This window comes from Vanderwaltozyma polyspora, genomic scaffold (assembly GCF_000150035.1).
Source record: "Vanderwaltozyma polyspora DSM 70294 KpolScaffold297 genomic scaffold, whole genome shotgun sequence".
NCBI classification, from domain to species: Eukaryota; Fungi; Ascomycota; class Saccharomycetes; order Saccharomycetales; family Saccharomycetaceae; genus Vanderwaltozyma; species Vanderwaltozyma polyspora.
Genome location: NW_001834557.1, coordinates 1 through 25525, shown reverse-complemented (window position 1 = coordinate 25525; position 25525 = coordinate 1). Strand labels below are relative to the sequence as shown.

Here is a 25525-nt window from a genome sequence, read left to right as displayed (position 1 = left end):
CGTCGTACCCGTCCATCTTACTCTCTCAAAACTGACTCCGCTTGTCTCTCCACCATACATCTATCTTCTTTCCATTATCACTTGCCTCTCTACTCCATCGCATTCTATTATGTTTTTCTTCTCACATCTCTCATTCCTCTGTCTCCCCTCTACCCAACATCAGTCTGCCTATTCCCCTCTAATCCCACAGTCTCCCCACCGCTATATTCTACGCTACTGCCTTCAACTTTCTACTCCCCTCATCGCTTCCCATCCCTCTCCCAACTCTCTCTCCTTGTTTCTCGTTATCTCTTCTTCCTAGTACACCGCCAGGCTCATTCCCACTTATTCACCCTTCTACTCACTTCCTCTTTAACACCTCTTCCGCATATTCACCCCCTCTCACACACCGCTTCTAACTTGCTTCACGCCGTTTCTAAATACGGTTATTTCATAGATTTATACGGTGTTACTTCATCTTTTTTTACCGATATTCACTTTCCTTTCTCTTCTTACTCTACTCCTTGACACATTCGCGCTATTTTCTCTTGTCCATCATCTCATGCCCTATATAAGCTCAACTGCCGTTTATAGCACCACACTTCCCGTACGCTAGGAATTCATATATGCTAATCCCCCCTCTATCTTTTATCTTCCGTCTGTCGCCAGCGATCACATCATGTCACCCTTCCCGCCACTCCTTCCCTATGAATCTGCCTAGTCTAACTTCTCGCTCTCTTTACCGTCTGATTTTCATCCCTCCCTTATTTTCCCATTCCCCATTCTCGTATCCTCCCCATTCCTTTTTTTTCACCAGTGCATATCACTTTCCGCCCTCATTTTCTCCTTCTCATCTGCCCTCTCACATTTCCACTGCACCCGTGATCTTGATCTCACACTACTCTTCTATCTTATGCTCTTCATAGTATCTATTCTATCCCTGCCACCCCATACACATCTTTTTTTCCCACATTCACTATTTGCAGCTTATTCCGTTTCTTCTTCGCTCCTTTTCCATTCTACTCTCTCTCTCTTTATCATAATCTCTCTACCTTTCCTAGCCACTCCTCATTACTATTAAGCTCACTTCGTCCTTTTATGTATGTGGCCTTTCTCCAAACATACAGACATAAATAGAGTAACAAAAGTTCATAAAAGGCTATCTAAGCATTACAAGACATTAAAAAGTGGAAATTACGTCAAACCTCAAATAAACATACCTTCATTTTAATGTTAAAATAAAAACATCTCAATTGTAGTATTAAGATGATTGATTATTAATTAATTAATTAATTTGATGGATGGAATTTGATTTTAATTAGAGACGATACGATATTAAGGGTAAAATATTGCTAAGGAGTGTTACACCTCAAACAATTTATAATTTAATTGAAATAATAATTTTTAAATCCCATCAGTATAAATACCCATCAGTTACAATTTATAAATTATTTAAATTCTTGTGTTGTATCTATCTTCTTATCTTTTGTAACTAAATAGAAAACCAAAATTAAAAACAGATACTAAAAGAAAATACTGTATACAACAACTGATCATGTCTAACTTCTGGAACGCCTTCTCAGTCTATAACAAAGACAAACACTCTGCAAACTCCAAAATATACGGTTCAAACCATATGAATTTGAGTACTGGTACAACTACGTATCTGCACTCAAATGAATATAGGGAACCAACGTCAAAAGACGTTAAAGATGGAAACGAGATGGAGAAACAAAGAAGAATGTCCGAGTCTTCATTAGACTCCTCAAAGAGAAGAGTCTCTCAATCAACAATTGATGATATTTCAAAACTATCTCAAGGTGAATTCAAAGAAATTTATCAAAGTTTAAGAAAAGGTGAACCAAGCAATAAAGTCAACTTCTAAGTCAATGCCAATATAGCACTCTTCCTCATTCTACTTTTTGCATCCACATCATCATCATTAGTTTGCTTTTAAGCTTTTATTGTTCTTTTTATTTTGATTTTGATTTCTAATTTTTGCAGTTATTTCTATTACCATTACTATACAACTAAATAAATATCCTTATATATATATATCTATACATGCTCTTTGTTATGTTATGCTGAATCTCACCTAATACAATACACATATATTTAATTTAACTGCGATGAACTTACCTACTCAAGAAATCAGTGATATATCCCAATGTAAGAAACTAACCACTTTTGTTAAATGACTCTTGCTGGGGTATGCCCATACCATTAACTTATTACTCAAAATGTGTCTGTCTTTGGTCCCATCTCCCATATCGTTTATTAATGTTCGATGCATCAGATCAAAATTTTTGCCTGATTTTTTTTTTTTTGCACGAATTTAGTCATAATGAAAAATATTCGAAACCAGCAGTCAACTTCAATTGATTATGAAGAGTAATCTCATGTAAATGTAAATGTATATATATGTATTCTTTTAAAGTTGGGTTTTGGAGTCTTCATTGATGTTCAAGAAGTAGTACAGTTAGTTTAGTTTCTGTTCATTTTGGTTTTTTATTTAATTTAATTTAGAATAACTGACTTTACGCTGAATTGGCTAAGTGTGTGCTATCAGGAAGGATAGAATATTTAAAAATTAAGAAGGGTGAAATAAAAAAATTTATTTTTATATCCTTATTATAGTATATTATATTATATTATTCTATACTATACTATAAAGCTAGTTATTGCATTTGATTAGGTTCCTATCCTCCTTCCAAAGAATATAATTGTCAAATATACAAAAGAGATGTTGAGAACTACTAGTGCTCCAGTTGTTGCAAGACGTTCTTTGCAAAATGTTTTAAAACGGTCAGCTCCATTGTCTTTAACAAGACCTTTATCTTATTGTAGAGTTAGATTATCTCAAGCACAAGAAAGACCAGAACCTGCTCCAAGTTTCAATGTGGGTCCTACCCAACAAACTGTTTTCCCAAAGAAGGATCAGTTAAAGATGGACAAATCTTTAATTGGTTTGACTGGAGGTGAAATATTTCATGAAATGATGATTAGAAATAATGTTGACACTGTTTTTGGTTATCCAGGTGGTGCCATCCTACCTGTTTATGACGCTATTTATAATAGTGATAAATTTAAATTCGTTTTACCAAGACATGAACAAGGTGCTGGTCACATGGCTGAAGGTTACTCTAGGGCTTCTGGTAAACCTGGTGTTGTCTTAGTCACTTCTGGACCTGGTGCCACTAATGTCGTCACTCCAATGGCAGACGCTTTAGCTGACGGTATCCCAATGGTCGTCTTTACAGGTCAAGTGCCAACTTCCGCTATCGGTACAGACGCTTTCCAAGAAGCTGACGTTATTGGTATTTCAAGATCTTGTACTAAATGGAATGTAATGGTAAAATCCGTAGAGGAATTACCAAGACGCATTAATGAAGCTTTTGAAATTGCAACAAGTGGTAGACCAGGTCCAGTTTTGGTCGATTTACCAAAAGATGTGACTGCTGCTATCTTAAGAAACCCAATCCCTGTTAATTCAACTCTGCCTTCAAATGCTTTGAACCAATTGGTTAAAAATGCCCATAATGAATTCACTGAAGAAAGTTTATCAAAAGCTGCTTCTTTGATAAATATAGCGAAAAGACCTGTCTTGTATGTAGGTGGTGGTATCTTAAATCATGAAGAAGGTCCAAGGTTATTAAGAGAATTGAGTGAACGTGCTCAAATACCTGTTACTACTTCTTTATTAGGTTTGGGTGCTTTTGATCAAGAAGATCCAAAGTCCTTGGATATGCTAGGAATGCATGGTCATGCTCCTGCAAATTTAGCTATTCAAAACGCCGATTTAATTATCGCTGTAGGTGCAAGATTCGATGATCGTGTTACTGGTAACATTGCCAAGTTTGCTCCTGAAGCTCGTCGTGCTGCTCTTGAAAATAGAGGTGGTATCATTCACTTCGAAATAACTGCTAAAAATATAAATAAAGTTGTCGATACCCAAGTAGCTGTCGAAGGTGATGCTGCTGCTAATTTAGAAAAATTATTACCAAATATCTTTGCAGTTAAGGAAAGAAAAGATTGGTTTGATTTGATCGAAGATTGGAAACAAAAATATCCTTACTCCTATATGAAGGAAGAACCAGGTTCCAGAATTAAACCACAAACCATTATTGCTAAATTATCAAAACTTGCAAATGAATCAAATAGAGAGACAATCGTTACTACTGGTGTTGGTCAACATCAAATGTGGGCTGCTCAACATTGGACTTGGAAACATCCACGTACTTTCATAACCTCAGGTGGTTTGGGTACCATGGGTTTCGGTTTACCTTCTGCAATCGGTGCCCAAGTAGCAAAGCCTGATTCTATGGTCATTGACATTGATGGCGATGCATCTTTCAATATGACTCTAATGGAAATGACTTCTGCTGTACAAGCGTCGGCTCCAGTTAAAGTATTGCTTCTAAATAATGAGGAACAAGGTATGGTTACACAATGGCAGTCTCTATTCTATAAGCATCGTTACTCTCACACTCATCAATTGAATCCAGATTTTGTTAAACTTGCGGAAGCTATGGGTTTCAAAGCGTTGAGACTAAATAAACAGGAAGATGTCGATGCGAAACTAAAGGAATTTGTAGATTGTGAAGGACCTGTCTTGTTAGAAGTAGAAGTCGAAAAGAAGGTTCCTGTTCTACCGATGGTTCCAGCTGGTAAAGGTTTAGATGAATTTATTAAGTTCGATCCTGAAACAGAAAGAGAACAAAAGGAATTACGTCATAAACGTACTCAAGGTAAACATTGATCAATTAGACATTGGAAGCTATATTTAAGTAGTTTTACAATACATCAAATTGTTTTCATGGAGATTGAAAACATTTTGAATTAGCTTGTATAATAAATTGTAAGTAATTGGAAATATTTATGAATTAATCAGTCCATATAAGATTAAAATCAGGTTACAGTTTGTTCTTGAATTAATTTAAAATCAATTTTAATAATATAATATATTTGCATGAATTTTTTTAAATCTATTAATTATGCAATATCGAACCTTATTTATACTATCGTATAATTCAATCCCTCTTGATGCTATATATGCCACACGCCTTCCCTAAAATAGACCTAAAAAAATAAGAGATACTAAAATCTCAAAAGTACTAAAATATATTAATCGTTAAGCCATAAAAAATTCCCAGCATACAAAGTGCAGCTGGATCCGGATCTGTATTTATGTAAATATATATATATATATGTGTATGTGTATCTGTTCTGGTCGTTGTTTGTTTATTTGTTTGTGAATAAATGAAATATAAGGGACATAAAGCACTCTATTGTAAACCATTGACAATATAAGCCGTTAGAACTATCATGGAGGAGATAGCAAGAACCTTCTTGTAGGACAATTTATCTGTACCATCTCTATTAAACCAAGGTTGAGGTTCACTTGCCAACTTCATAAGCTTTAACTTCGATTCAGTGAATGGCGGATATCTCATGGTCAAAAGGAAATCCATCCAGAATGGTTGCTTGAAAACGATTCTTTCATGTGTAAATGCTTTAAAACTGAAAACACCACCGTAGCTACCGTAGCCAGAGTTACCAATACCTCCAAATGGTGCATTATTAATACCTACATGCATCATAGTGTCACCGATCAAACAATCACCTGACCTTACACGAGTTAAGATATGATCAATATCAGCTTTACTGTCAGAGAAGATGTATTGGACGAGTGGTGTATCATGGTACTTAATTACATTATCCAAAGCATCATCTAAATTTGAATATTTGATTAATGGTAAAACTGGACCAAAATTTTCTTCCATCATCAATGGATCAGCCCAATCGACATTTGAGATAACAGATGGTGGAATACACAAGGAAATTTCATCTGGTTCGGCAAAGTTTGGAGTATAAACTTGACCCTTTGTAGTCTTTAATTTTTGAACGGTGTTGGAATAAGCTTTAAAGTTAACCATATGGGTATAATCTGTATTTTGATTAAAGCCTGGCCAAAATTCTTCCAATAATTTTTTGGCAACTTGTAGTACAACTTCATATTTAGATTCATGGACCAACATATAATCAGGTGCCACACAAATTTGACCAGCATTACCGAATTTGCCGAAGTAAATTCTTTTCAAAGCAGTTTCAATCTTCATATTACTAAAATTTTCAGTGATATAAACTGGTGATTTACCACCTAATTCTAATACACAAGGAGTTAAACTTTTTGCCGCCTTTTCAGCTACAATTGAACCAACAGCTGGTGAGCCGGTGTAAAATATTTTTGAGAATTTCCCACATTCTAATAATCTAGTTGTCTCTGGAACAGCACCTTGGACAATTTGAACTAAATTTTCATCCAAATTAGCCTCTCTGATAATTTTTTCACATATCCTAGCAGAACAAGGTGTTAATTCACTTGGTTTCAAGATAACTGAATTACCACCAGCAATTGCGCCAGCTACTGGTGTTAAACCTAGCATGACTGGGAAATTAAATGGAGAAATGACCAAAACACTACCTAAGGACGCTTTTTCAATGACAATCTTACCAAACATAAAAGGTGGGCTATTATCAGCAACCTTTTCAGGTTTCACCCATTTTTTCAAACCTTTTAACATGTTTAGAATATCACCAACCAATTTACAGTATTCCAAACCAATAGTTTCTAATGGAGAACGATGGAAATCTGCCTGTAGAGCTTTGACAATTTCCTGTTCATTATCCTTGACAGCATAGTAAAGCTTCTTCAACTGCAGTTCTCTAAATTGAAGGTCGTGTTTGGAAGGATTTCTGACTTGAGCTAAATTTCTCTGTCTATTGTGGTAGTAATCAACTGAACGTTGAATCTTCCTATCAATCTCATCTAGAGGAGTGTATTCTAGTTGTTGGGTGGACATTATTGATACTGAATATCTTGTTTGGGTATCCTGATAATTATAAATATTAAAGTCTTGGTATATGTTTGTTTATGTTTTTTTAAATCGATGAGGCCTTTTATCTTGCAACAAAAAAAAAGAAATTTAATTCTTTTGAGATGATTAGATTAAAAGTTGATCTGATAGGAGGAATAGAGAGTCTCTTCAAATAAGCAAGCTTTTGATGATTTCGATAAATATTGATAATTAGCCAGTGTTAATGTATTGGCAGTATTTAAACCAAATAAAAGTTCCATTTAAAATTTGGTGATTTTTCTTACAGAAGTACGCGTTTTAAATTAAGAATGGATATTATTATATATATGATGGTGACTACCAAAGAAAGTAAAACAATAATCTCAATCCATTAATTTCATAAACTGAATTTATGCATGTCTTGTGGCGATAAGGATACCTGATTCGTATAAATATTATGAGAATATTATTAGCAATAATATTCTCAAATTTCAGGTAAAATCGTAAGTACCCCAATAAAAGGTAATGCGAATTTGGTGGGCGAGCATGATTAACTATTAAAAATACTTGCAGAGTAGAACTTTACTATAATCAGCAACTACTAAAATTACTTTCAATACCTAAAGAATATATGAGTTGTGGCTTCATCACTCATTTATTTGACAATTTAGAATTGAAAACCCACTAGGTGTACCCGGCCAGAGCACTTGTTCGCAAAATATTATAACCTTATTAGAACAAAGCAAGAAGTTTACATGAGGTTTAATCATTACGGTCATTCACGTCATGTATTCATGTAACCCTTTGACGAAATTAATATGGAATCAACTTGAGGTGACATACAACGGCAAAAGTTAGGGGGCAAGACAAAGGTGATAGCAAAAAGAATCGTGATGACAATGGAAGGATGATGGGGTACAACTCATTTAGTAATCAAGAGTAGAGGTTTTACTTGGAGGACAAATTAACCTTGGTATAAGCAAGCATAAGTGCGTATCTAGAGGTTTCATAATGAGTGAGTGTCTATATCTTAATTAGGTACTTTATCAACTTATCCCTGAAAGTATATTCCTAGGACAAGATATCAAAAGTAAACCTTGCTATTACAAAAGTACATATTGAGTGTGAGAGAGAGAAAGAGAGAGAGGAAAGAGAGGATATAATAAATGAAGGTTATGACGTAAACCTAGTACCGTTGATCATTGCATCAAAAAAGAAACAACGGCAAGAATGTGGATGGACAATTCATAAAGAAAAGAAAAGATGGCGGCTAAATTCACAAATTCCCATTTTGGGAAACTTTTTTTTCAGAGACAGATCATATATTTCTTTTTTTGTGTCCCTTTCTTCGCCGATTATCTAAAGCTCGTGCTAAAAATATAAAAAAAAAATAAAATAAACAAAATTGGCGGAGCAGTGTATCCGACTAGAGATTTTCCCAATACTGACACATACTTCAAGGACATTGGCACGTGACACAACGTTACAGCTACTCTTTAGTAGATCGGAATCATATCTAATACCAGAATGTTGAAGAATTAATGGAAATTTGTCAGTTCGATGAAGTTTTGGAGGCATTTCGAACAAAGAAGATAAGATGGACTAGGTTTGTGTAGCCTTTTAGAAGAGAAGCACTTTGTTTGCCGTTTTGATAGCTATAAGTTAGGTTATTTGTTTGATGAAATTTTGATTTATTTAGAAGAATTCAGGTTTAAGTTCTTTAATTCGAGACTGGTGATCTAAAAAGAGTCTTTGGTGGGACTTCTAGTTGATAAGAAGGAACAAATTGGAATTGCAATGCATCTATTAACCAAGGACATTGAAAATGCATTGAAGGAACTAATTCCATTATTTAAAAAGTATATTTCAGTGAATGTTCAACTGTTGAATGATTATATATTAGTGCTAAAGAGGGCATCATGTTTAAAGAATGAAAGGATTGCATTAATTAAATTTGTCAAAAAATTAAGATTTTTCAGTCAATCTTTACATAGAACTATGTTTTTCGATGACCTTCATAGTAGAAAGGATGATTCGTTATTACATTGCGTTGGAATCATTGGTGCATATTTTGTTAAATGTTTAGAGACATTAGATTTATTATATTTTTTTTTAACAAAACCTTTACAAACTGAAATTTTATCAAAAACTTTAAATGAAAAATTAATTTTAAAAGATTCTACTGTGGTGAACTTGGAAGATACTTTTAGTTATTTTGTTAAATTTACTCAATGGTTGTTAGAATCCCTAGGATTGAATGACCCACTATACCAAATTGAAATTATTCATTTTTCTGTTAAATATGCAGTTGAAGAGGGCATTGATATTGATGATACTGAAGACATTTTACCTTTCAGGTGTAATGGTAATCCAAAATGGAGGATGATTTCTATAAAAATGCTATTGAATGGAAAGGGCTAATTGCATGAAAAAACCTCGAACTTCTAGAAAATATGTTTAAGAAAGCAAAGCTGGTTGGTCGACATTTTTGAAAAGGACCCTAGTAAAGTCCCTCACTTTCGAATTTTAGACAATATTTCATTTTTCAGCATTTTGATCTTTACACAATAATAAACTTTAATTCCTTTTAACCTAGATTAGGGTTCGTAATAATTCTATCCTTTCGACCATTTTTTTCCTTTTGTCCGGTGTATTATATTNGCCATAATATTCATTATTAAACTATCCCATCAGGTAGAAAAAATATTACGAATAAATCATTAGCCTCATTTTATTTGTTTTATTGCTATTCACTACATTTGCTCTTATATAAAGTCATATAGTCACATACACTATTCATATTATAGAATCAAGTTTATCAAGTTTGTTTCTTTTCTTATTACTGACTCTTGTACTGCTTTGTTTTATTGTAGCTGACTTTTTTCACTATTGGCTCCTCCGGACCTCATCTCAATAATAAAATCCATCAAATATAAGAACTACAACTTCTTTAAACCTAAATTTAATCAATGGTTTGGACTTTGTCTTATAACTGTAATAGATCCAATTGATAGATATATCCAATGTCCATCAACTTAGGATTATCACGAATTACTAAGCTTCTTGAACATGTTGGTAATCCTCATAGAAATTTAAGAGTTATTCATATTGCTGGTACGAATGGTAAAGGTTCGGTTTGTTCTTATTTAACTTCAATTTTACAACAAAAGAGGTCAGTGGGGAAGTTCACCACTCCTCATCTATGTCATATTACTGATTCAATTACTATTAATAATATACCTATTTCCTCTAAATTATATAATGACCTTCGGACAAGTTTAGAGTCATTGAATGTAAAATATCAGTTAGAATGTACAGAATTTGAATTATTAACGTGTACAGCATTGAAATACTTTAGTGATACAAGATGCTCAGTTTGTGTAATAGAGGTAGGATTGGGTGGTAGATTAGATGCAACTAATGTAATTCCAGGGGATAATAAGTTGGCCTGTGGGATAACTAAAATAGGATTAGATCATGAATCAATTTTAGGTAATACCCTTTCAAGTATCGCTTCTGAGAAGGCAGGGATCATCACAAAGGGTCTCAAGTACGTGGTAATCGATGGATCCAACAATAATGAGGTAATCAAGGTTGTCAGAGAAAGAAGTGAAAAAATTGGTTGTACGCTGATAGTAACAAACCCAAATAAGAAAAGCAATTTCTTAACTACTAAATCTTGGGGTGAAATCGAATTTGATAAACTGCCCTTGAATGGGGAATATCAAATTTATAACTTAGATGTGGCTATATCAATACTTGATGCCCTTCACAATTCTGAAGTTATTTCTATTAATAGAGCTGAATTGAAAAAAGGGCTAAGTTCAGTTACTTGGCCAGGTAGACTTCAAGAACTCGAATTGAATTACTCTAATACCAGTAAATATACCATTCCAATATTACTAGACGGTGCACATAATGGTGCAGCAGCTATAGAACTTAATAAATATATAAGAGGAAAGTACGGAGAGAGACCATTATTATTTATGATCGCAATTACAAAGGGTAAGGAAATCTCCACCATATTTAAATCATTGATACGTCCTTGTGATAAGGTGATTGTTACGCAATTTGATAAAGTTGAAGGTATGCCATGGATTAAAGCAACTGACCCTAACGAATTGGCTGATATAATCAGAAAAGGATACACTCAAGATGTCGTCCCAACAAATTCGATAGAAACAGCTGTAAACCTTTTAGCTAGTATTCATAAAGAGGATGCTAGACCAACTGTAGTATGTGGATCGCTATATTTATGTGGACAATTACTAAACTTACATAATTCAAACACCAAAAATAATTGAAAGTACCATATTCGTTGTTATTATTGAAATAATAGCAGTCTTGCGCTCTGCTATTTTTGTCATCCCTCTTCCACATCAATTATATAACCAAAATGATATATATTTACTTGTATAGATAGAAAGTTACTGATTAAAATGTACCGAAGGTACTGTACTTACACTAATAGCATCTTTTTTTTATTAGTCTCTCAATTATTATTACTGTCATATCCGGTGAGTTAAAGGCATCGAGCTAGCTAGGCCTTTAAGAAATAAAATGTTTCAATATCAAAACTATTAAAAATGAAAAATTATATCTGCAAGGCTAAGAAAGAAAAGTTAATACTAAAGGTGTTGAAGGATTCTTGGATTGCCTTTAATGAACTCGGTAAAGCATGCAAAATAAAGTTTTGCGAGGTATATTGTTTAAGAATGTTCCATTAGGCTATTCCTATAATAGGAGCATACGGCATCCTACTTTTGGCAACAGTATTATAAGATGGGCATCTACCCAGGTAAAGACAAGTTCTGATGTGCTCCAACGGTCATTTGATGATCATCTTTATTGGACAGAAATCAACAAACAGAACTACAGCTCTAAAGAAGGATGGGGATCTATTACGAAAAGGTTGAAGGGAAATAAATTAACTACCAACAGAAGTGGATTATTTAATAATGAATATCTTACTTCACCAGAGGGATTAAAACTTTTCAGTCAAGTTTCTCTGGAGAAATCACAAAAGATAGTAGATAAATTGAGATCTGATAGAACCCCAGAGGGTTTGAGATTGTACGTTCAAAATTTGGATCTTCTAAGTGACACCTTATGTCGTGTGATTGATCTTTGCGAATTTATTAGATCGTCACACCCAGATTATAAATTTGTTGAAGCAGCCCAAGACTGTTATGAGGAGATGTTCGAATTTATGAATATGTTGAATACAGATGTCAATCTTTGTTTTACTTTGAAGCATGTGTTAGAGAATAAAGAAATTGCCTCTAAGTTATCAGAAGAAGAGTTAAGAGTGGGGAGGATATTATTAGAAGATTTTGAAAAATCAGGTATATATATGAAACCAGAAGTTCGAGAACAGTTCATTACGTTGTCTCAAAGTATCAGTGTTATTGGGCAAGAATTTATAAGTAATACTGATTTTGTTAAGGATAATAATGTTGTCGTTAGCTGTAATCAGCTTGATTCTTTAGGCATTGATCCAGAACTATTATCACAAATTGAGAAAGATATAGCAGGCAAAAATTATAAAATTCCAACATATGGATACATACCTTTTGCACTTTTGAAAAGTTGCCCTTCTGAAGAAATCAGAGAAAAGATATGGGTAGCTGTTCATAATTGCTCCAATGAACAGATTAAAAGGTTAACTGACTTGGTTAAACTTAGGGCAGTTCTTTCTCAATTATTAGGTAAAAAAAGTTATGCAGAATATCAATTAGAAGGGAAAATGGCAAAAAATCCAAAAGAAGTTATTGAATTTATTAAGACACTGATGGATTTCACAAAACCAATGGCTGCAAAGGAATTGGATGGGATTGCTGAAAAAAAATTGACAATAAAATCAAATGGCTCTAACTTATCAGTGTGTGATATCCTAAAGACTGTACGTCCTTGGGATCGTGATTATTATTCAGCAATTGAAAGAGAACAAACATCTGCTAAAAATCTTTACGGTTCAGAGGAAGTGTTAAAATATTTTACTCTAGGTAATGTCATGCAAGGGCTATCAAATTTATTCCAAAAAATATATGGTATTAAATTGGAGTTAGATGTGCCTAAAATTGGAGAGACTTGGTCTCCAGAGGTTCGCAAGATCAATGTTATTTCAGAAGATGAGGGTCTAATTGGTATTATATATTGTGATTTGTTTGAAAGAAGCGGCAAAACTTCTAACGCTGCACATTTCACTATTTGTTGCTCTAGGGATATCAGTCCATATGAAACTGAAGACTCTACAACTCAAATCGCTATTGATTCGAAGGGTACAAGATTTCAGCTTCCCATTATTTCGTTGGTTTGTAATTTTTCAAAAACCATGATTTCTGAAACAGACAGTGTTTGTTTCTTGCATTTACCTGAGGTTGAAACATTGTTCCATGAGATGGGACATGCTATGCACTCCATGCTTGGCAGAACAAAGCTTCAAAACATCAGTGGTACAAGATGTGCCACCGATTTTGTTGAATTACCAAGTATCTTAATGGAATATTTCGCTAGAGATCCAAGAGTATTGGAAACCATTGGTAAACACTATTTAACAAAAGAAACGGTAAAAAGAGAAATGCTAGAGCCACATCTTCAAGACTTAAAGTATCTACAGCACTGTGAGACATATTCTCAAGCAAAAATGGCGATGTTAGATCAAACATTACATGGGGAAACAATTTCGTCTCATTTGGATCATTTGGATGTCGTCAAATTATACCAAGACTTAGAACGTCAACTTGGTGTTCTTGTTGATGATAAAAGTAATTGGTGCGGCAAATTTGGACATCTATTTGGCTACAGTGCTGTTTACTATAGTTATTTATTTGACCGTGCCATAGCAAGTAAGATATGGGGGGCATTATTTGAGAGAAACCCATTTAGTAGAGCAAGTGGTGATAAATATCGTAACTCAGTTTTGCAATGGGGAGGGTCTAGAGATCCGTGGCACTGCATAGCGTCTGCGTTGGATAAACCTGAACTTGCTAAAGGGGACGACGAAGCGATTAAATACATTGGCTCTACTAATCAGCTTTAATTTTATTATTGTGATGATAACAAACAATCCATAGCTTGTAAATATAAATACATAAAAGATATATTCCAAGAATTACTATCTATTCAAATTCAATTTCAAATTCAAATTCAAATTCTTAGTTCAACTATACTTTACTAATCATGAATAGTTTAATGTTCCGAAAATGATTAAAACATGAATTGAATAGAATGATAGATATAGTACATAAAAGGTTAGTCTAAATAAAGAAATATCCTTAATTTAAAAAAGTATTTGAATTTAATGGACTGTTAACTAAATAGAATAAAGATAAATAATACGATTTGGTATAATTTTGATTAAATTTAGTTAGCGGTCATGACTTGCCAAACTCTAATGACGTTGTCGGTGTAACCGGCGAACAAAGTTTGACCGTCAGCAGACCAAGCCAAAGAGACAGCGTGTGGGTCAGCAGCCTTGTTGAAACCGGTGAATTCTGGTTTCAATTCATCGATCAACTTCTTTTCTTCTAAGTCGAAGACCTTGATACCAGAAGAAGTAGCAGCAGTCAACCAGTATCTGTTTGGAGAGAAAGCCAAAGCGAAAACTTCGTCTTGAGCGTTCAAGGTGTACAATGGAGACTTTTCCTTCAAGTTCCACAACATGATGTCACCATCCTTACCAGCGGAAGCGATCAAAGTACCATCTGGGGAAGCGGTGATGGTGTTGATGTAGTTGTTGTGACCAACGAAGTCAGCTTCAATTTGGAATTGGTTAACGTTCCAAGCCTAGTCATAATAAATGCATTGAATTGCATAAATTGTTAGTATTAATAATTCAAAAGTAGTAAATCAAAACAAACTTCAAGTACTTTTCCTCACTCTCAATAGGAAATAAGTATTTGGCTAAATGAAGGTACATGTGTTTAAAACATCAGAGATCTTGGTGATAAAAAATGTCTCATTCAAGGCTTAACCTTGTCTGAAGTAGCAAATATAGAAAATACATCATTTGAAAAACACTGTCCTTCACACACCATTCAACTAATTGGATAATGCTAATGAGGTAGCTTAAAGAATGAATGATAAAATAAAAAAAATAAAAATGTTAGTAGTACATACCTTAACCATCTTGTCCATACCGGCAGAGATCAATCTGACAGTTTCGTCATCTTCGTTCTCATTTGGAGCAACTCTGACTTGGGAAACCCAGTCGTTGTGACCCAACATGGTAGCCAAACAGTCACCCTTGATAGTCCAGACCTTGATGGTCTTGTCACGGGAACCGGAGATGATCATAGAGGCCTTTCTGTCGATAGCAACGGACATAACGTCAGACTTGTGACCAGTGAATCTTTGGTAAGTTTCACCAGTAGCGACGTTCCACAATCTCAAAGTCTTATCCCAAGAGGCAGATAAAGCGTAAGCACCATCAGCAGTCAAGGCACAGTCTTGAACGATGTGGGAGTGACCCTTGAAAGATCTAACTGGGACACCGTATTGTTGGTCGTTACCAGTTAATTTCCAAGAAATCAAAGTCTTATCACGAGAAGCGGACAACAACAAGTTTGGTTGACCAGCAGAAGTGGCCAAGGAAGTGACCCAACCGTTGTGACCTTCTAAGGTACCTCTTAAAACTAAAACTTCAGTAGACATGATTGTGTAAATTGGTTCTATACTTTATTCTAGAATTAAAATAAAAAAAAGTTAAAATTAATGGAATTGAAACTACAAAAGAAGAAAGAGACAGATATAACTAATATAGAAATTATTATTATAATAGCACTACCTTTATATGAATTATTTTAAGAAAGTAGAATCAATGAAACTTTTGAAAAAAATTTTCAATCTTCGAATTTTGGCCTTGTAAAGCGATGAGGTCAAGGTAAAAAGTTTCAAAATACTTTGAGATGGGGCTCTGAGGAAAACTTCACGAAGTGTGCTGAGAGTTTCGCTTGGTGGTGTGGAGGTTTTTAAGATTTTATAGCGAAATTATGAGCACACTGACCGAATGACTGCTCCATACATCTGTACACCGCAAAATTGGAGAATTTGTTTGAATTTTTTTGGTGTGTTGCTTTTAAGAAGTTGTAATTTTTTTTTTTTTAAAACGGAACGATTCAAAGGTTTGGTATGTTGTTTAGTCATGTGTATATCATGTGCTTATCATATGATACCAGAAGTTTTTGTGGTATTCTAATGGGTTGTTGTTCTGAAGCGGGGTAACTTAGATCTGTTACAGATTCTTCGAAATATGGTATGTCATGTGATCGTTTGGCATGTGATTGTATTTGTCTCTTTTAAGTTAAATTGTATTGCTGTAGATGTAAATAGTTGCTTGGAAGGATATATAAAGAGATAGATATGATTTGATACAATAAATAGATCTAATATAAGTATATTGAGCCTGTATAAGTTGATGGATGGAGAATACACTGCTTCATGTGTGTTCAAGTAGGATATTTCCATTATTCATCCAGGAAATATCAATTTTCCAATGTGACGTCCTTAAATGTCATTAAAGTATTTTTTTTGTATTTTGAATCTCCTCTCTAAAAGCAATCCTAATCTACTTATATTATCTTATTTCTATCGATTCTTTACTTTCCTTGAATATTCTTGTTTTGATAACAAAATATATATTAATCTTTCAAATGAGAGCGTTTTAAACAATTTATGTTTTGCTTTGAAAGTTGCAGTTTGAGAACCAAACGATTATTTTGCTCAAACATTATAACATATACGAACATTTTTCATATCTTCATTTTAACTAATTCATTATCTATTTACATGAAAATACTTATATATACATATATATAACTTTATCAATCCTTCTTCTCCTTCATCAAAGCAATCTTCTTTTCAATTATCTTATCTTTCTCCATATCCAAATATTTTGTATCAATTTGATAAAATAATATACATTCTGCCATTCTATCACGCTGTTCATTACAAGCTGGAAAAACCTTCATACCATTAGCCTTAGCACAAGCCGCCATTGCTTCAACATATTCCTTACATTGTTCATAAGCAAACTTCTTCAAGTTCTTACGTGCATCCATTTCATCCTTAGGGGCCAAAACCCATAACGGTAACCTTTTACCCTCTTTCTTGTCCTCACTATGCACTTCAGCCATTTTAAAAATTCTATTCACCTAGTTAAACCGTCAAATATAAGACCAACACTGATCTAATCCATAAACAAGTATAGTAAAAGTGTATAGTTCTTATAGATCGATCTAGTCTATTTAATTAAATACGACAAGTTTATACGTCAAATGTTTCGGATAGGCTCAAATTTAATTATTTTCGAAATTGGATATAATTTAAATTATTGAAAAATTGATATTTAAATCAGTAACATAGCTTTGATGAGAAGGTTATAAAGAAACACTGTTTGAGTAGTCAGAAGTAACTTGTGGATCAAGGAATTGAATTGTGGGACTAATGTTTGGTGCTTTTAAACCTACTAGTTCTGTTTTAGGTGGGCTATTATGGAAATCTCCATGGAGGATGTCTGCTCCTCAGAAATCTAGAGTTAGAAATAGATTGAAAGATGTTGATGAAGTTATAAAGCAAGTTACTCTAGGGTTACATGTTCAAAAGTGTCAAGACAAGGGTATTTCTTATGAGGAGTCATTAAAGAGTGATACTCAATACAAGCCTCGTAGTAAGCTTTTGAGATTGCTTAATAAATCTAGTTTTTTCCCTAAGGAAAGTGAGATGTTACCAAGAGATAAATACACTGTGTTTAATAGAAAATCCGATGGTTACAGAAAGAGTGTTCATAAGGTTCCTAAGTGGACTAAGATATCTATGAGGAAAAACCCTGATCACTTCTAGGTGCTTCCTTAATTTCCCCCGATTATATTCTTTGAAGAAACTTAATATTACAATTTCCTGCTAGAAGAAATTAAATAGAATAACATTACACAAGTTCATTATTATGTTGTACAAATTATTCAACAAAAACTCTTGTATATATATATATAGATATGACAATATAATACCAGTATAAGAAAGCCTTATAATAAATATAACCGCATATTCTAATGAACTTAATCACCTTTACTAGAAAGAGAATGCCATGGGCTAAAATGCGAATGTGTATTGTGATATAGTTATAAATGTATATTAAATATATTATAGCATTGCTGAACTGGTACTTACATCAATACTACTGTCCGTTACTACTTCGGCTAACGGAGAGGTAGTTTCCTTAAAAGATCTTGGCGTCACAGGGTTTTCATATTTACTGAAACTCTCTATGTCTTCAATAGATATCTCCCTTGGGGATGAGATACTGATCTTGTGTTCGGATTCAGTATAAGAATTCAACCTTTCCATCAATGTATGTGTAGTTGTAGCATCAGAACTCTCCTCTTCTTCAATATGACCCATTAGTCTTTGTTGGACAGAAGGTACATTTTGTTCAACAGATGGTAAGCTTTGTTGGGTTGGTGTAAAAAAATCAATAAATTTAATAACTTTATCGATAACCAACTTATCGACATCATGTCCCCATATTAAATCCAAATGTTCATGGTCTTCTACTTTAATATCAAAGACCCTTTTAGTTGGTAAATTTGATTTCATGACCTCAATATCTACTAAGGAATCAATGCCACCATAGATTAATAGAATCGGTACTTTAATATTTGTTTTAGTTGGGAATACAGGAATGCGGTAAGGTCTTGAAAGTGAGTTAAACATATCATCTGGTTCTTCAAACAGTTGGAATTTTTGAGAACGTAAAATTTGGAACCAATGGACAATAGATTTCACAGAGGTTGTGGAGTACAATTTCGAGTAAGAAACAAACTTTTGCTTATAAGTAATATTTTTAGCGGTCCAATTGAACAACAAAACATTACCCATGTCAACCATCATATTAAATAATTTTGGATGCAGAGTTCTTCTCCAAAGAGTGGCAGATGGTAAAACGATGTTTCTACCAAAAAATAAATACATTAATTTTGGAGTAGATTTTGCTAAGGTGTCAACGATTCTATTGTGCAAACCATGTGGAGTCATTGCAGGGGCAATTGCTACAAATTGAGAAATCTTTGAATTCAATTCTTCATTAATTGACAAAGCAGCAAACATCTGAGCAGAACCTTGCGAGAAACCAATACATACCAATTGATTGACTTTACAATGCTCCAATACAAACTTAATAGAGTTTGGAATATCAAAGAAAGCAAATTCATCAATAGAGAAATCCCAGAACTTTGGAGATCTTGGCAATTTATATAAATGAGCGGTAGAATACTTATTACCCCTGTTGTTTCCCATCCAAACATCGTAACCCATATCATGTAAAACAAATGGCAAATTCTTATTTCTTTCGATATTACAAACCCAAACATCAGAACACATTAATAAACCATGATGTAGATAAGCAACCTTACCATTTGAGTTGCGTGGGTCAGGAGGAATTCTATGCAAAGTCAAAATATAATCATCTTCAGTTCTAACCAGATGGTCATGAACTTGAATGTCGAAGACAGCACACATTTCATGAATGGTAGGGGCAGTTCTCAATAATACTTCAATTGGATCCTTCGTATCATCTTGTTCAATGACAGTTTTCGAAGTGAATATCTGTTGGAATAACCATGATGTCGCACTAATTAATTTCTGAGGAACAAAAGAAACCAACGTATAAACGAAGAATTCTGTATATACCATTAAAATAATGATATAATCAGTAATAGCCAATCTCCCAATCAGAGGGAACAGCATATTAATATTATTATTTTTTATATTGGTGTCTAGTTTTTTCTTATATATTTCAATCCAGTTCAAACTTATCTTGTTCAAATTAGAAGAGATAATTATCCTAATTCAATGAATCCTTTTAAAAATTACTGAATATGGAATGAATGATATCTCCTATAGCAGCGATCTCGAGTAATCTGATAAATTGTTCAATGGTTAAAACAAACAATTAGAAAGTCGATATCCATTGGTATAGATGGTATGGTTTAAATCCCTTTCCATTAACTAGAGAGAGAAAGAAGCTCTCCTCTCTCTTAAAACCGTATAAAAACCACATCGTTATACACGATAACATATCCCTTATACGAGATGTGACATACATGATGAAGTGCCAGTAAATGAAGATGGAGACTGACACGTCACTGGCACGGTTAACAATTTTTGGGTGACATTAAGTATAAGAGTTAGTTACAATGCACTCCTTCAGGTCTGACTCGATTAGAGTTAAGTTCTCTAGACAAACTCAAACTAGAAACGAACACACTTTTGAGCATTTCGTTTACACATATACACTATATATACAAATGTATATGTATTGTTTCAACATAGCTTCATACGAATTAGTAAAGATCTATGACACCAGATAATACGTGTTGTTATGGTTGACACATATAAAGACTAATAGTGACTGCTATTTGATTCAATTGTATATTATTGTATATTATTTACTTACTCTGTACATTAGAAGAAGAAGATATAGAACTCTTTAATAATAAATATACTTATTAACAGTACTAGTCTCCACAAGATAGACGAATAGAATAAAAGCAATACCAAGCACTTATTCAACGTACGATTACTAGATATCTATAAATTAAGAATTCACAACAAAGAATACATATATATTCAATCACGTGATTTATTACCCTGATTTGTCATAACATATTCGCACGTGACTTAAAATTTCACAATTGGATATCTCCGTATATAATGATATGTGACTTAGTATTAGAGATTAAATTAATCAAATTAAAAGAAGGATCAAGATATAATTGAAGGTTTATTGAATGGTTAGAACAGCTTAAAAGTTAGGATTAGGAGGATATTTGTCAGGAATATTGGGACTGATATTGTTGAGTTAGGTAGTTTATTGTGGGGATATTGTTTTAAAGTTTTTATTTTACTTTTCTATCGAGGTAGTGAGAAAAATGTGGTCATATTTTTTTGGTGGGTCAGCAGCAAGCAAAAGTAAAAGTAAGGAGTTACCAAAGAAGGCTATTGTAGAATTAAGAGAGCATATTAATCTATTGAACAAGAAACAATCGCATTTGCAATCTCAGATCAATAACCAAGTGATAGAGGCTAAAAAATTTCTTAATAGTGGTAACAAAGTTCAAGCTAAAAATGCATTAAAAAAGAAAAAAATATACGAATCACAATTAGAAAAACTAGAAAATACCATAGGTTCCTTGGAACAACAGTTATTCTCCATCGAAAATGCTAACTTGAACCTAGAGACAATGAAGGCCATGAAACAAGGGTCTATGGCAATGAAAGCTATACATAACGGGTTAGATATAGATAAAGTTGAAGATACTATGGATGAAGTGAGGGAACAAGTTGAATTGGGCGACGAGATTAGTGAGGCTATTGCTAGACCATTATACGTAAGCTCCACTGATTTGATAGATGATGAAGAATTAGACGAAGAATTAGATATGTTGGCTGAAGAATCACAAGAACAAATTAATGAAACTTTGATTGATGTTAAAAAGCCTGCTGTCGCAGTACCTGCATCACAAGCTAAGATCGACTTGCCTAATGTGCCTAATGCAGAAATTAAAAATCCTGTAACATCTAGTAACGACATGATTAATGATGAGGAAGAAGATGAAGACGAACGTGCATTAAGAGAATTACAAGCAGAAATGGGTTTATGATATCATTCTTTTATTAACCTCCCCCCCCCACAAAAATAGTATTATTAACAATTACAGCTAGAGTTTGTAATTGTTTCTCTGTCATATTACAAGATAAATTCAAAAAAATACAGTATTCTATATGTACATAAAATTATATAATTACAACTGCAGAATTTTTAACATACATAATTCTTTATCAGATCATTTTCTAGCTTCTGTCATCAAATCCTCAATATTAATAAAAAATATTAGGTATCTATACAATTTATTTATTTATTTATTTATTTATTTAATTATTTGTTCATATTAATTATTCAATTGACTAATACCCATATTAAGAAAAATACAAATATGATGAAAAATATTTTAACACTCAACCATCTATTACTTTTAATTCTATCAAAATATTTCAATAATTCTCTTTGTGCACCTGTAATATTTATATCGATTTCATTGACATTATCATCAATTCTTTGGATTACTTCACCTTGTTCTTGCACCATCGAGGCTAATTGTTGGAAAAGTCCACCAACTTCTTGAATTGTGGATTCAATAGTTTCCATTGCCCTATCTCTTTCTTGTAAATATACGTTGTTATCCATTGTACCTTCCTCCATTTGTAATAACAATGATTGCGAATCATGTGGAAGAGTCATTAGCTTCCCACTATCTTTACTGTCTTTAGCCGAGTCTTCATCCATCAACGTCGATAAGAATGGATTTGAGCTATTATACATTGCGACATTATTTGCTTGACTGTTAACATTATTACCACTATTATTACCCATATGAGAGTCGCTATTTGCCTCTGATGATATTTTCTCCCATCTATCTTTATTAGCGATCTCTAATCTCTGTCTTGCCTCCAATACATCCTTAAAATCCCCTGATATATTCTTCATCTTTGTATTTAACAAATTCATAACGTTCTTAGAATGTTGAACATTACCATTTCTACCATCTACATTATTATTTGCATTTTGACTCCCATTAGATCTTTGATGCTTACTTAGATCAACAAGATTCTGTTCGATAGCATATATTTTCCTTTTAATTAGAAATGATAATTCGGCAATTTCAACAGGATTGTCATTAAACATAGGTTTCCTTTTAGCTAAGATAGCCAACTTTGACAATAATTGAGCTGTGCCAGATATCTCATGGGCAATCCCAGATGCTCTTTTCTGAAATTCTGACGCATCTTTTCTATTAGATTCATTATTGGTCGTTTCTATTTGTTGGTTAGCAATTTTGTATTGCTTCTTGTACGAAAGAACACTCTGTTGGAACTCAGTAGTTCTATCCTTGATATTCATTATCTTTAAAGTGTGAACAAACCAAAAGTTGTAGTAATTTCAATAATTCAATAATTCAATAATTCAATAATTCAATAATTCAATATATATATATTTATATATTCAAACAGGGGGGAAAGGGGGAAATGAATTGGAATGATGACGAAGAAGTGTCGAGAGTTTCTCAAAATAGATGTTTATTTAAAGTCTTGTGAAATCGAGTTTGTCAAAATGGGGATTTATCAAAAGTTCCAACAATTTTCTAAAACTTGAAACGGTGTCCTAGTTATAAGTAAAATAATAGATAAATATGCAATGAAACGTGTCACAGACCAATCGTTTAATGCAGAAACTAGCTCTTTGGAGAAATTATAAACTATCTAATCTTAAAATTATCATCAACAATTTATATATATATATATATATATATCTGTCTAAGTTACACATGTACAATTTAAACGTTTGTTAGAACTGCCAAAATGCCAAATTTCAAAATTTCAGGAAGTGGGCATATGAAATGAAAATAGAAAGAAGTGATCATGTGATAATCATGTGACACCAACATAAATATACCACCATGTACTAAATAGTGCTATCGTTAGTTATATGTGTCATGCAAGTAGTGCAAGGGGAGATGGTGGGAGTGACGATATATACAACACTTCAGAGAGTAGATATAGTGTCACCTCATAGTACTCGTTGATTTTCTGTCATGAGAAAACTAAAACAAGTTTGATTAAGCACGACACCGTGGCTTCTCATAAAAATCAAGAAAGATTCTTTCTTTAATTAATTGTATATTGATACATATGAGTGTTCCCATTGTTTGCCTTAGAGATGATGCAAAATATGTAATATACAGGAAAAATTGTTTCTAAATATTATACAAATAAGTTTGGTTCCACTGTCCGCTTTGAATACCAAGTATTTCATCTGTCTAGCCAAATTGATATCGGATAAGATACAGGTGTAATCTTTGTAGTTGGTGGGGTATCTCCATCACAGACTCTATATGTTTTGAAACAGCCGGATTGAAGAAGATTAACATGTGATCAATTTGTCAAATTGCAAGAGCTTCATTTCCTCATATTTTTTATTGTACAAATGTGCATTACTAGTTATATTATGGCGAATAACTCTTGATACATACAATATTAAAGATTGATTATCTTATTGATCAACCTAATTGTTCCTCTCTAATTGGAACATCTATCTACTTACTATACAGAAATATACTATATGTTCTTTATATAACATTAAACATCTCCATAAGCGGGTTGTAACCAACTTACATCGTGATAACCCTATTAACCCTGATCATAAGCAACGTCCTACGGTCCCTAACAAACTATTGGAATGTTCTCGCTAAAGAATAAACGATTTTTGTTGGAAGCAACTCAAACTAACATTGCGCTTACAACAAACATTGAAATTGGTTGCAAACTTGTGGAAAGAGAAACTTATATAAAAGGACCAGGTAAGTTAAGGTTTAGATATATATAAATATAAGAGGTAATCTTAAGAGTGCTCAATTAAGTTAGGATCAGATCAGGACTTATATACCTATTGACTATATAACATCTGGTAGTGTGACAGTAGTGAACATTTGTGTATAATAGCAACTTATTCTAAGCTTAAACGAGATACAAACACAACAACATGTTATCCCGTATTTTTCTGGTTTTCACCCTGATTACGTATGCTCTAGTATCCGCGGTTACGATCGAGCAGTGCACTGGTGTGAATGGGACGGATTCCATTCCGGCTGCTATACTCTGCAGCGTGTACTCTCGGACGCAAATCACAAGGTCTCTGAGTGTATCGCAGGCTTTCTACGAGTTGTTTGACAACGGATACTATGACGAAGCTATACTGACTTGGTATGGGTACTACGACCCGGAGTTCACAGACGAGCAGCTGTGGGCGGTAGTGGATGAGGATTTGCGTGGGCTGGACGAAGATGAACCTGAACGTGTAGAATGCCTAATATTAATACTCGAACAGGAAGGGCAGACAGGATCAACTCTGTACAAGCTGGCAGTGGTGGCCCACGAGGAAGGAGAAGGAAAAAGAGAAGAGAAAGACAAAGAGGATGAGTGCATGAACGAGTGCATGAAAAAGTGCCACAAAAACAACTTAGCGGCCAATGTCAGATACTAAAGAGTTCTACGACAACTGTGAGTTCGACGTACCTGTTAACAATTATATGACTGATCTTATGGTTTCCTAAGTGAGGTATACAAGAATTTGGATGACTATGGCTACAGCCCTTTTTTAATATAGCCGCCGAACTTATACCTACCGGTTATTTATTCTTAGGGGACAGGCTACTGGAAAAAGGGTGTGTGTCCTGAATTAAGACACCCGGGTGCCTATGAAACGGCGGGACTTTGCTTGTGAACATTATAACAACCGAACCGCCCCCTTCCCATCCTCTTCATTGAGAGAATGGAAAAAATTGGCTTCCAATTCCCAAAGGGCCTAATCTCAAAAAAAAAAGGTTGCCACCCCCGTTGTTTTAGCCTTCATAATGACCTTCCGCAGAAGGGCTTTTCTTTCCCTTCGTGAAACTTCATAGAGATTTTTTACCTTCTAAAATTGTGATCAGTCCGGGTTTTCCTTCAAATATCTGTCGAATATTCTTTCGGGGAATCCCAGTGGGGGGTGATAATTTCACTTAGTTTTGGCCGAGATTGAAATAAACTTTTTGTTATAAATTCGGAAATTTTAAAGTTCTTCAAAAACTCCGTTG

The 25525-nt window shown here is 33.7% G+C and overlaps 13 protein-coding genes across 13 annotated transcripts; 8 read left to right on the top strand and 5 right to left on the bottom strand.

Moving 5' to 3' along the window:
• Positions 1-1534: 1534 nt before the first annotated feature.
• SPG4 (Spg4p) lies at positions 1535-1864 on the top strand (the record flags this gene model as incomplete). The annotated part of the gene is made up of 1 exon (XM_001642560.1): positions 1535-1864. One exon carries the CDS (start codon positions 1535-1537, stop codon positions 1862-1864), a length of 330 nt encoding a protein of 109 aa, XP_001642610.1.
• Positions 1865-2722: 858 nt separating this feature from the next.
• On the top strand, positions 2723-4738 carry ILV2 (acetolactate synthase catalytic subunit; the record flags this gene model as incomplete). The annotated part of the gene is made up of 1 exon (XM_001642559.1): positions 2723-4738. One exon carries the CDS (start codon positions 2723-2725, stop codon positions 4736-4738), a length of 2016 nt encoding a protein of 671 aa, XP_001642609.1.
• Positions 4739-5264: 526 nt separating this feature from the next.
• On the bottom strand, positions 5265-6842 carry HFD1 (hexadecenal dehydrogenase; the record flags this gene model as incomplete). The annotated part of the gene is made up of 1 exon (XM_001642558.1): positions 5265-6842. The coding sequence occupies one exon, from the start codon at positions 6840-6842 to the stop codon at positions 5265-5267; it is 1578 nt and encodes a 525-aa protein (XP_001642608.1).
• Positions 6843-8633: 1791 nt separating this feature from the next.
• On the top strand, positions 8634-9257 carry Kpol_297p10 (uncharacterized protein; the record flags this gene model as incomplete). The annotated part of the gene is made up of 1 exon (XM_001642557.1): positions 8634-9257. The coding sequence occupies one exon, from the start codon at positions 8634-8636 to the stop codon at positions 9255-9257; it is 624 nt and encodes a 207-aa protein (XP_001642607.1).
• A 602-nt stretch (positions 9258-9859) lies between these two features.
• Kpol_297p9 (bifunctional folylpolyglutamate synthase/dihydrofolate synthase) lies at positions 9860-11140 on the top strand (the record flags this gene model as incomplete). Its single annotated transcript, XM_001642556.1, has 1 exon — positions 9860-11140. One exon carries the CDS (start codon positions 9860-9862, stop codon positions 11138-11140), a length of 1281 nt encoding a protein of 426 aa, XP_001642606.1.
• A 374-nt stretch (positions 11141-11514) lies between these two features.
• Positions 11515-13878, top strand: OCT1 (metalloendopeptidase; the record flags this gene model as incomplete). The annotated part of the gene is made up of 1 exon (XM_001642555.1): positions 11515-13878. One exon carries the CDS (start codon positions 11515-11517, stop codon positions 13876-13878), a length of 2364 nt encoding a protein of 787 aa, XP_001642605.1.
• Positions 13879-14201: 323 nt separating this feature from the next.
• ASC1 (40S ribosomal protein RACK1) lies at positions 14202-15491 on the bottom strand (the record flags this gene model as incomplete). The annotated part of the gene is made up of 2 exons (XM_001642554.1): positions 14202-14624; positions 14958-15491. 2 exons carry the CDS (start codon positions 15489-15491, stop codon positions 14202-14204), a joined length of 957 nt encoding a protein of 318 aa, XP_001642604.1.
• Positions 15492-16660: 1169 nt separating this feature from the next.
• CMC1 (Cmc1p) lies at positions 16661-16972 on the bottom strand (the record flags this gene model as incomplete). The annotated part of the gene is made up of 1 exon (XM_001642553.1): positions 16661-16972. The coding sequence occupies one exon, from the start codon at positions 16970-16972 to the stop codon at positions 16661-16663; it is 312 nt and encodes a 103-aa protein (XP_001642603.1).
• A 310-nt stretch (positions 16973-17282) lies between these two features.
• Positions 17283-17678, top strand: MRPL31 (mitochondrial 54S ribosomal protein mL60; the record flags this gene model as incomplete). Its single annotated transcript, XM_001642552.1, has 1 exon — positions 17283-17678. One exon carries the CDS (start codon positions 17283-17285, stop codon positions 17676-17678), a length of 396 nt encoding a protein of 131 aa, XP_001642602.1.
• A 300-nt stretch (positions 17679-17978) lies between these two features.
• On the bottom strand, positions 17979-19580 carry TGL1 (sterol esterase; the record flags this gene model as incomplete). Its single annotated transcript, XM_001642551.1, has 1 exon — positions 17979-19580. The coding sequence occupies one exon, from the start codon at positions 19578-19580 to the stop codon at positions 17979-17981; it is 1602 nt and encodes a 533-aa protein (XP_001642601.1).
• A 1184-nt stretch (positions 19581-20764) lies between these two features.
• Positions 20765-21496, top strand: SNF7 (ESCRT-III subunit protein SNF7; the record flags this gene model as incomplete). Its single annotated transcript, XM_001642550.1, has 1 exon — positions 20765-21496. The coding sequence occupies one exon, from the start codon at positions 20765-20767 to the stop codon at positions 21494-21496; it is 732 nt and encodes a 243-aa protein (XP_001642600.1).
• A 296-nt stretch (positions 21497-21792) lies between these two features.
• Positions 21793-22794, bottom strand: SED5 (t-SNARE syntaxin; the record flags this gene model as incomplete). Its single annotated transcript, XM_001642549.1, has 1 exon — positions 21793-22794. One exon carries the CDS (start codon positions 22792-22794, stop codon positions 21793-21795), a length of 1002 nt encoding a protein of 333 aa, XP_001642599.1.
• A 1638-nt stretch (positions 22795-24432) lies between these two features.
• On the top strand, positions 24433-24933 carry Kpol_297p1 (uncharacterized protein; the record flags this gene model as incomplete). Its single annotated transcript, XM_001642548.1, has 1 exon — positions 24433-24933. The coding sequence occupies one exon, from the start codon at positions 24433-24435 to the stop codon at positions 24931-24933; it is 501 nt and encodes a 166-aa protein (XP_001642598.1).
• Between the last annotated feature and the right edge of the window lie 592 nt (positions 24934-25525).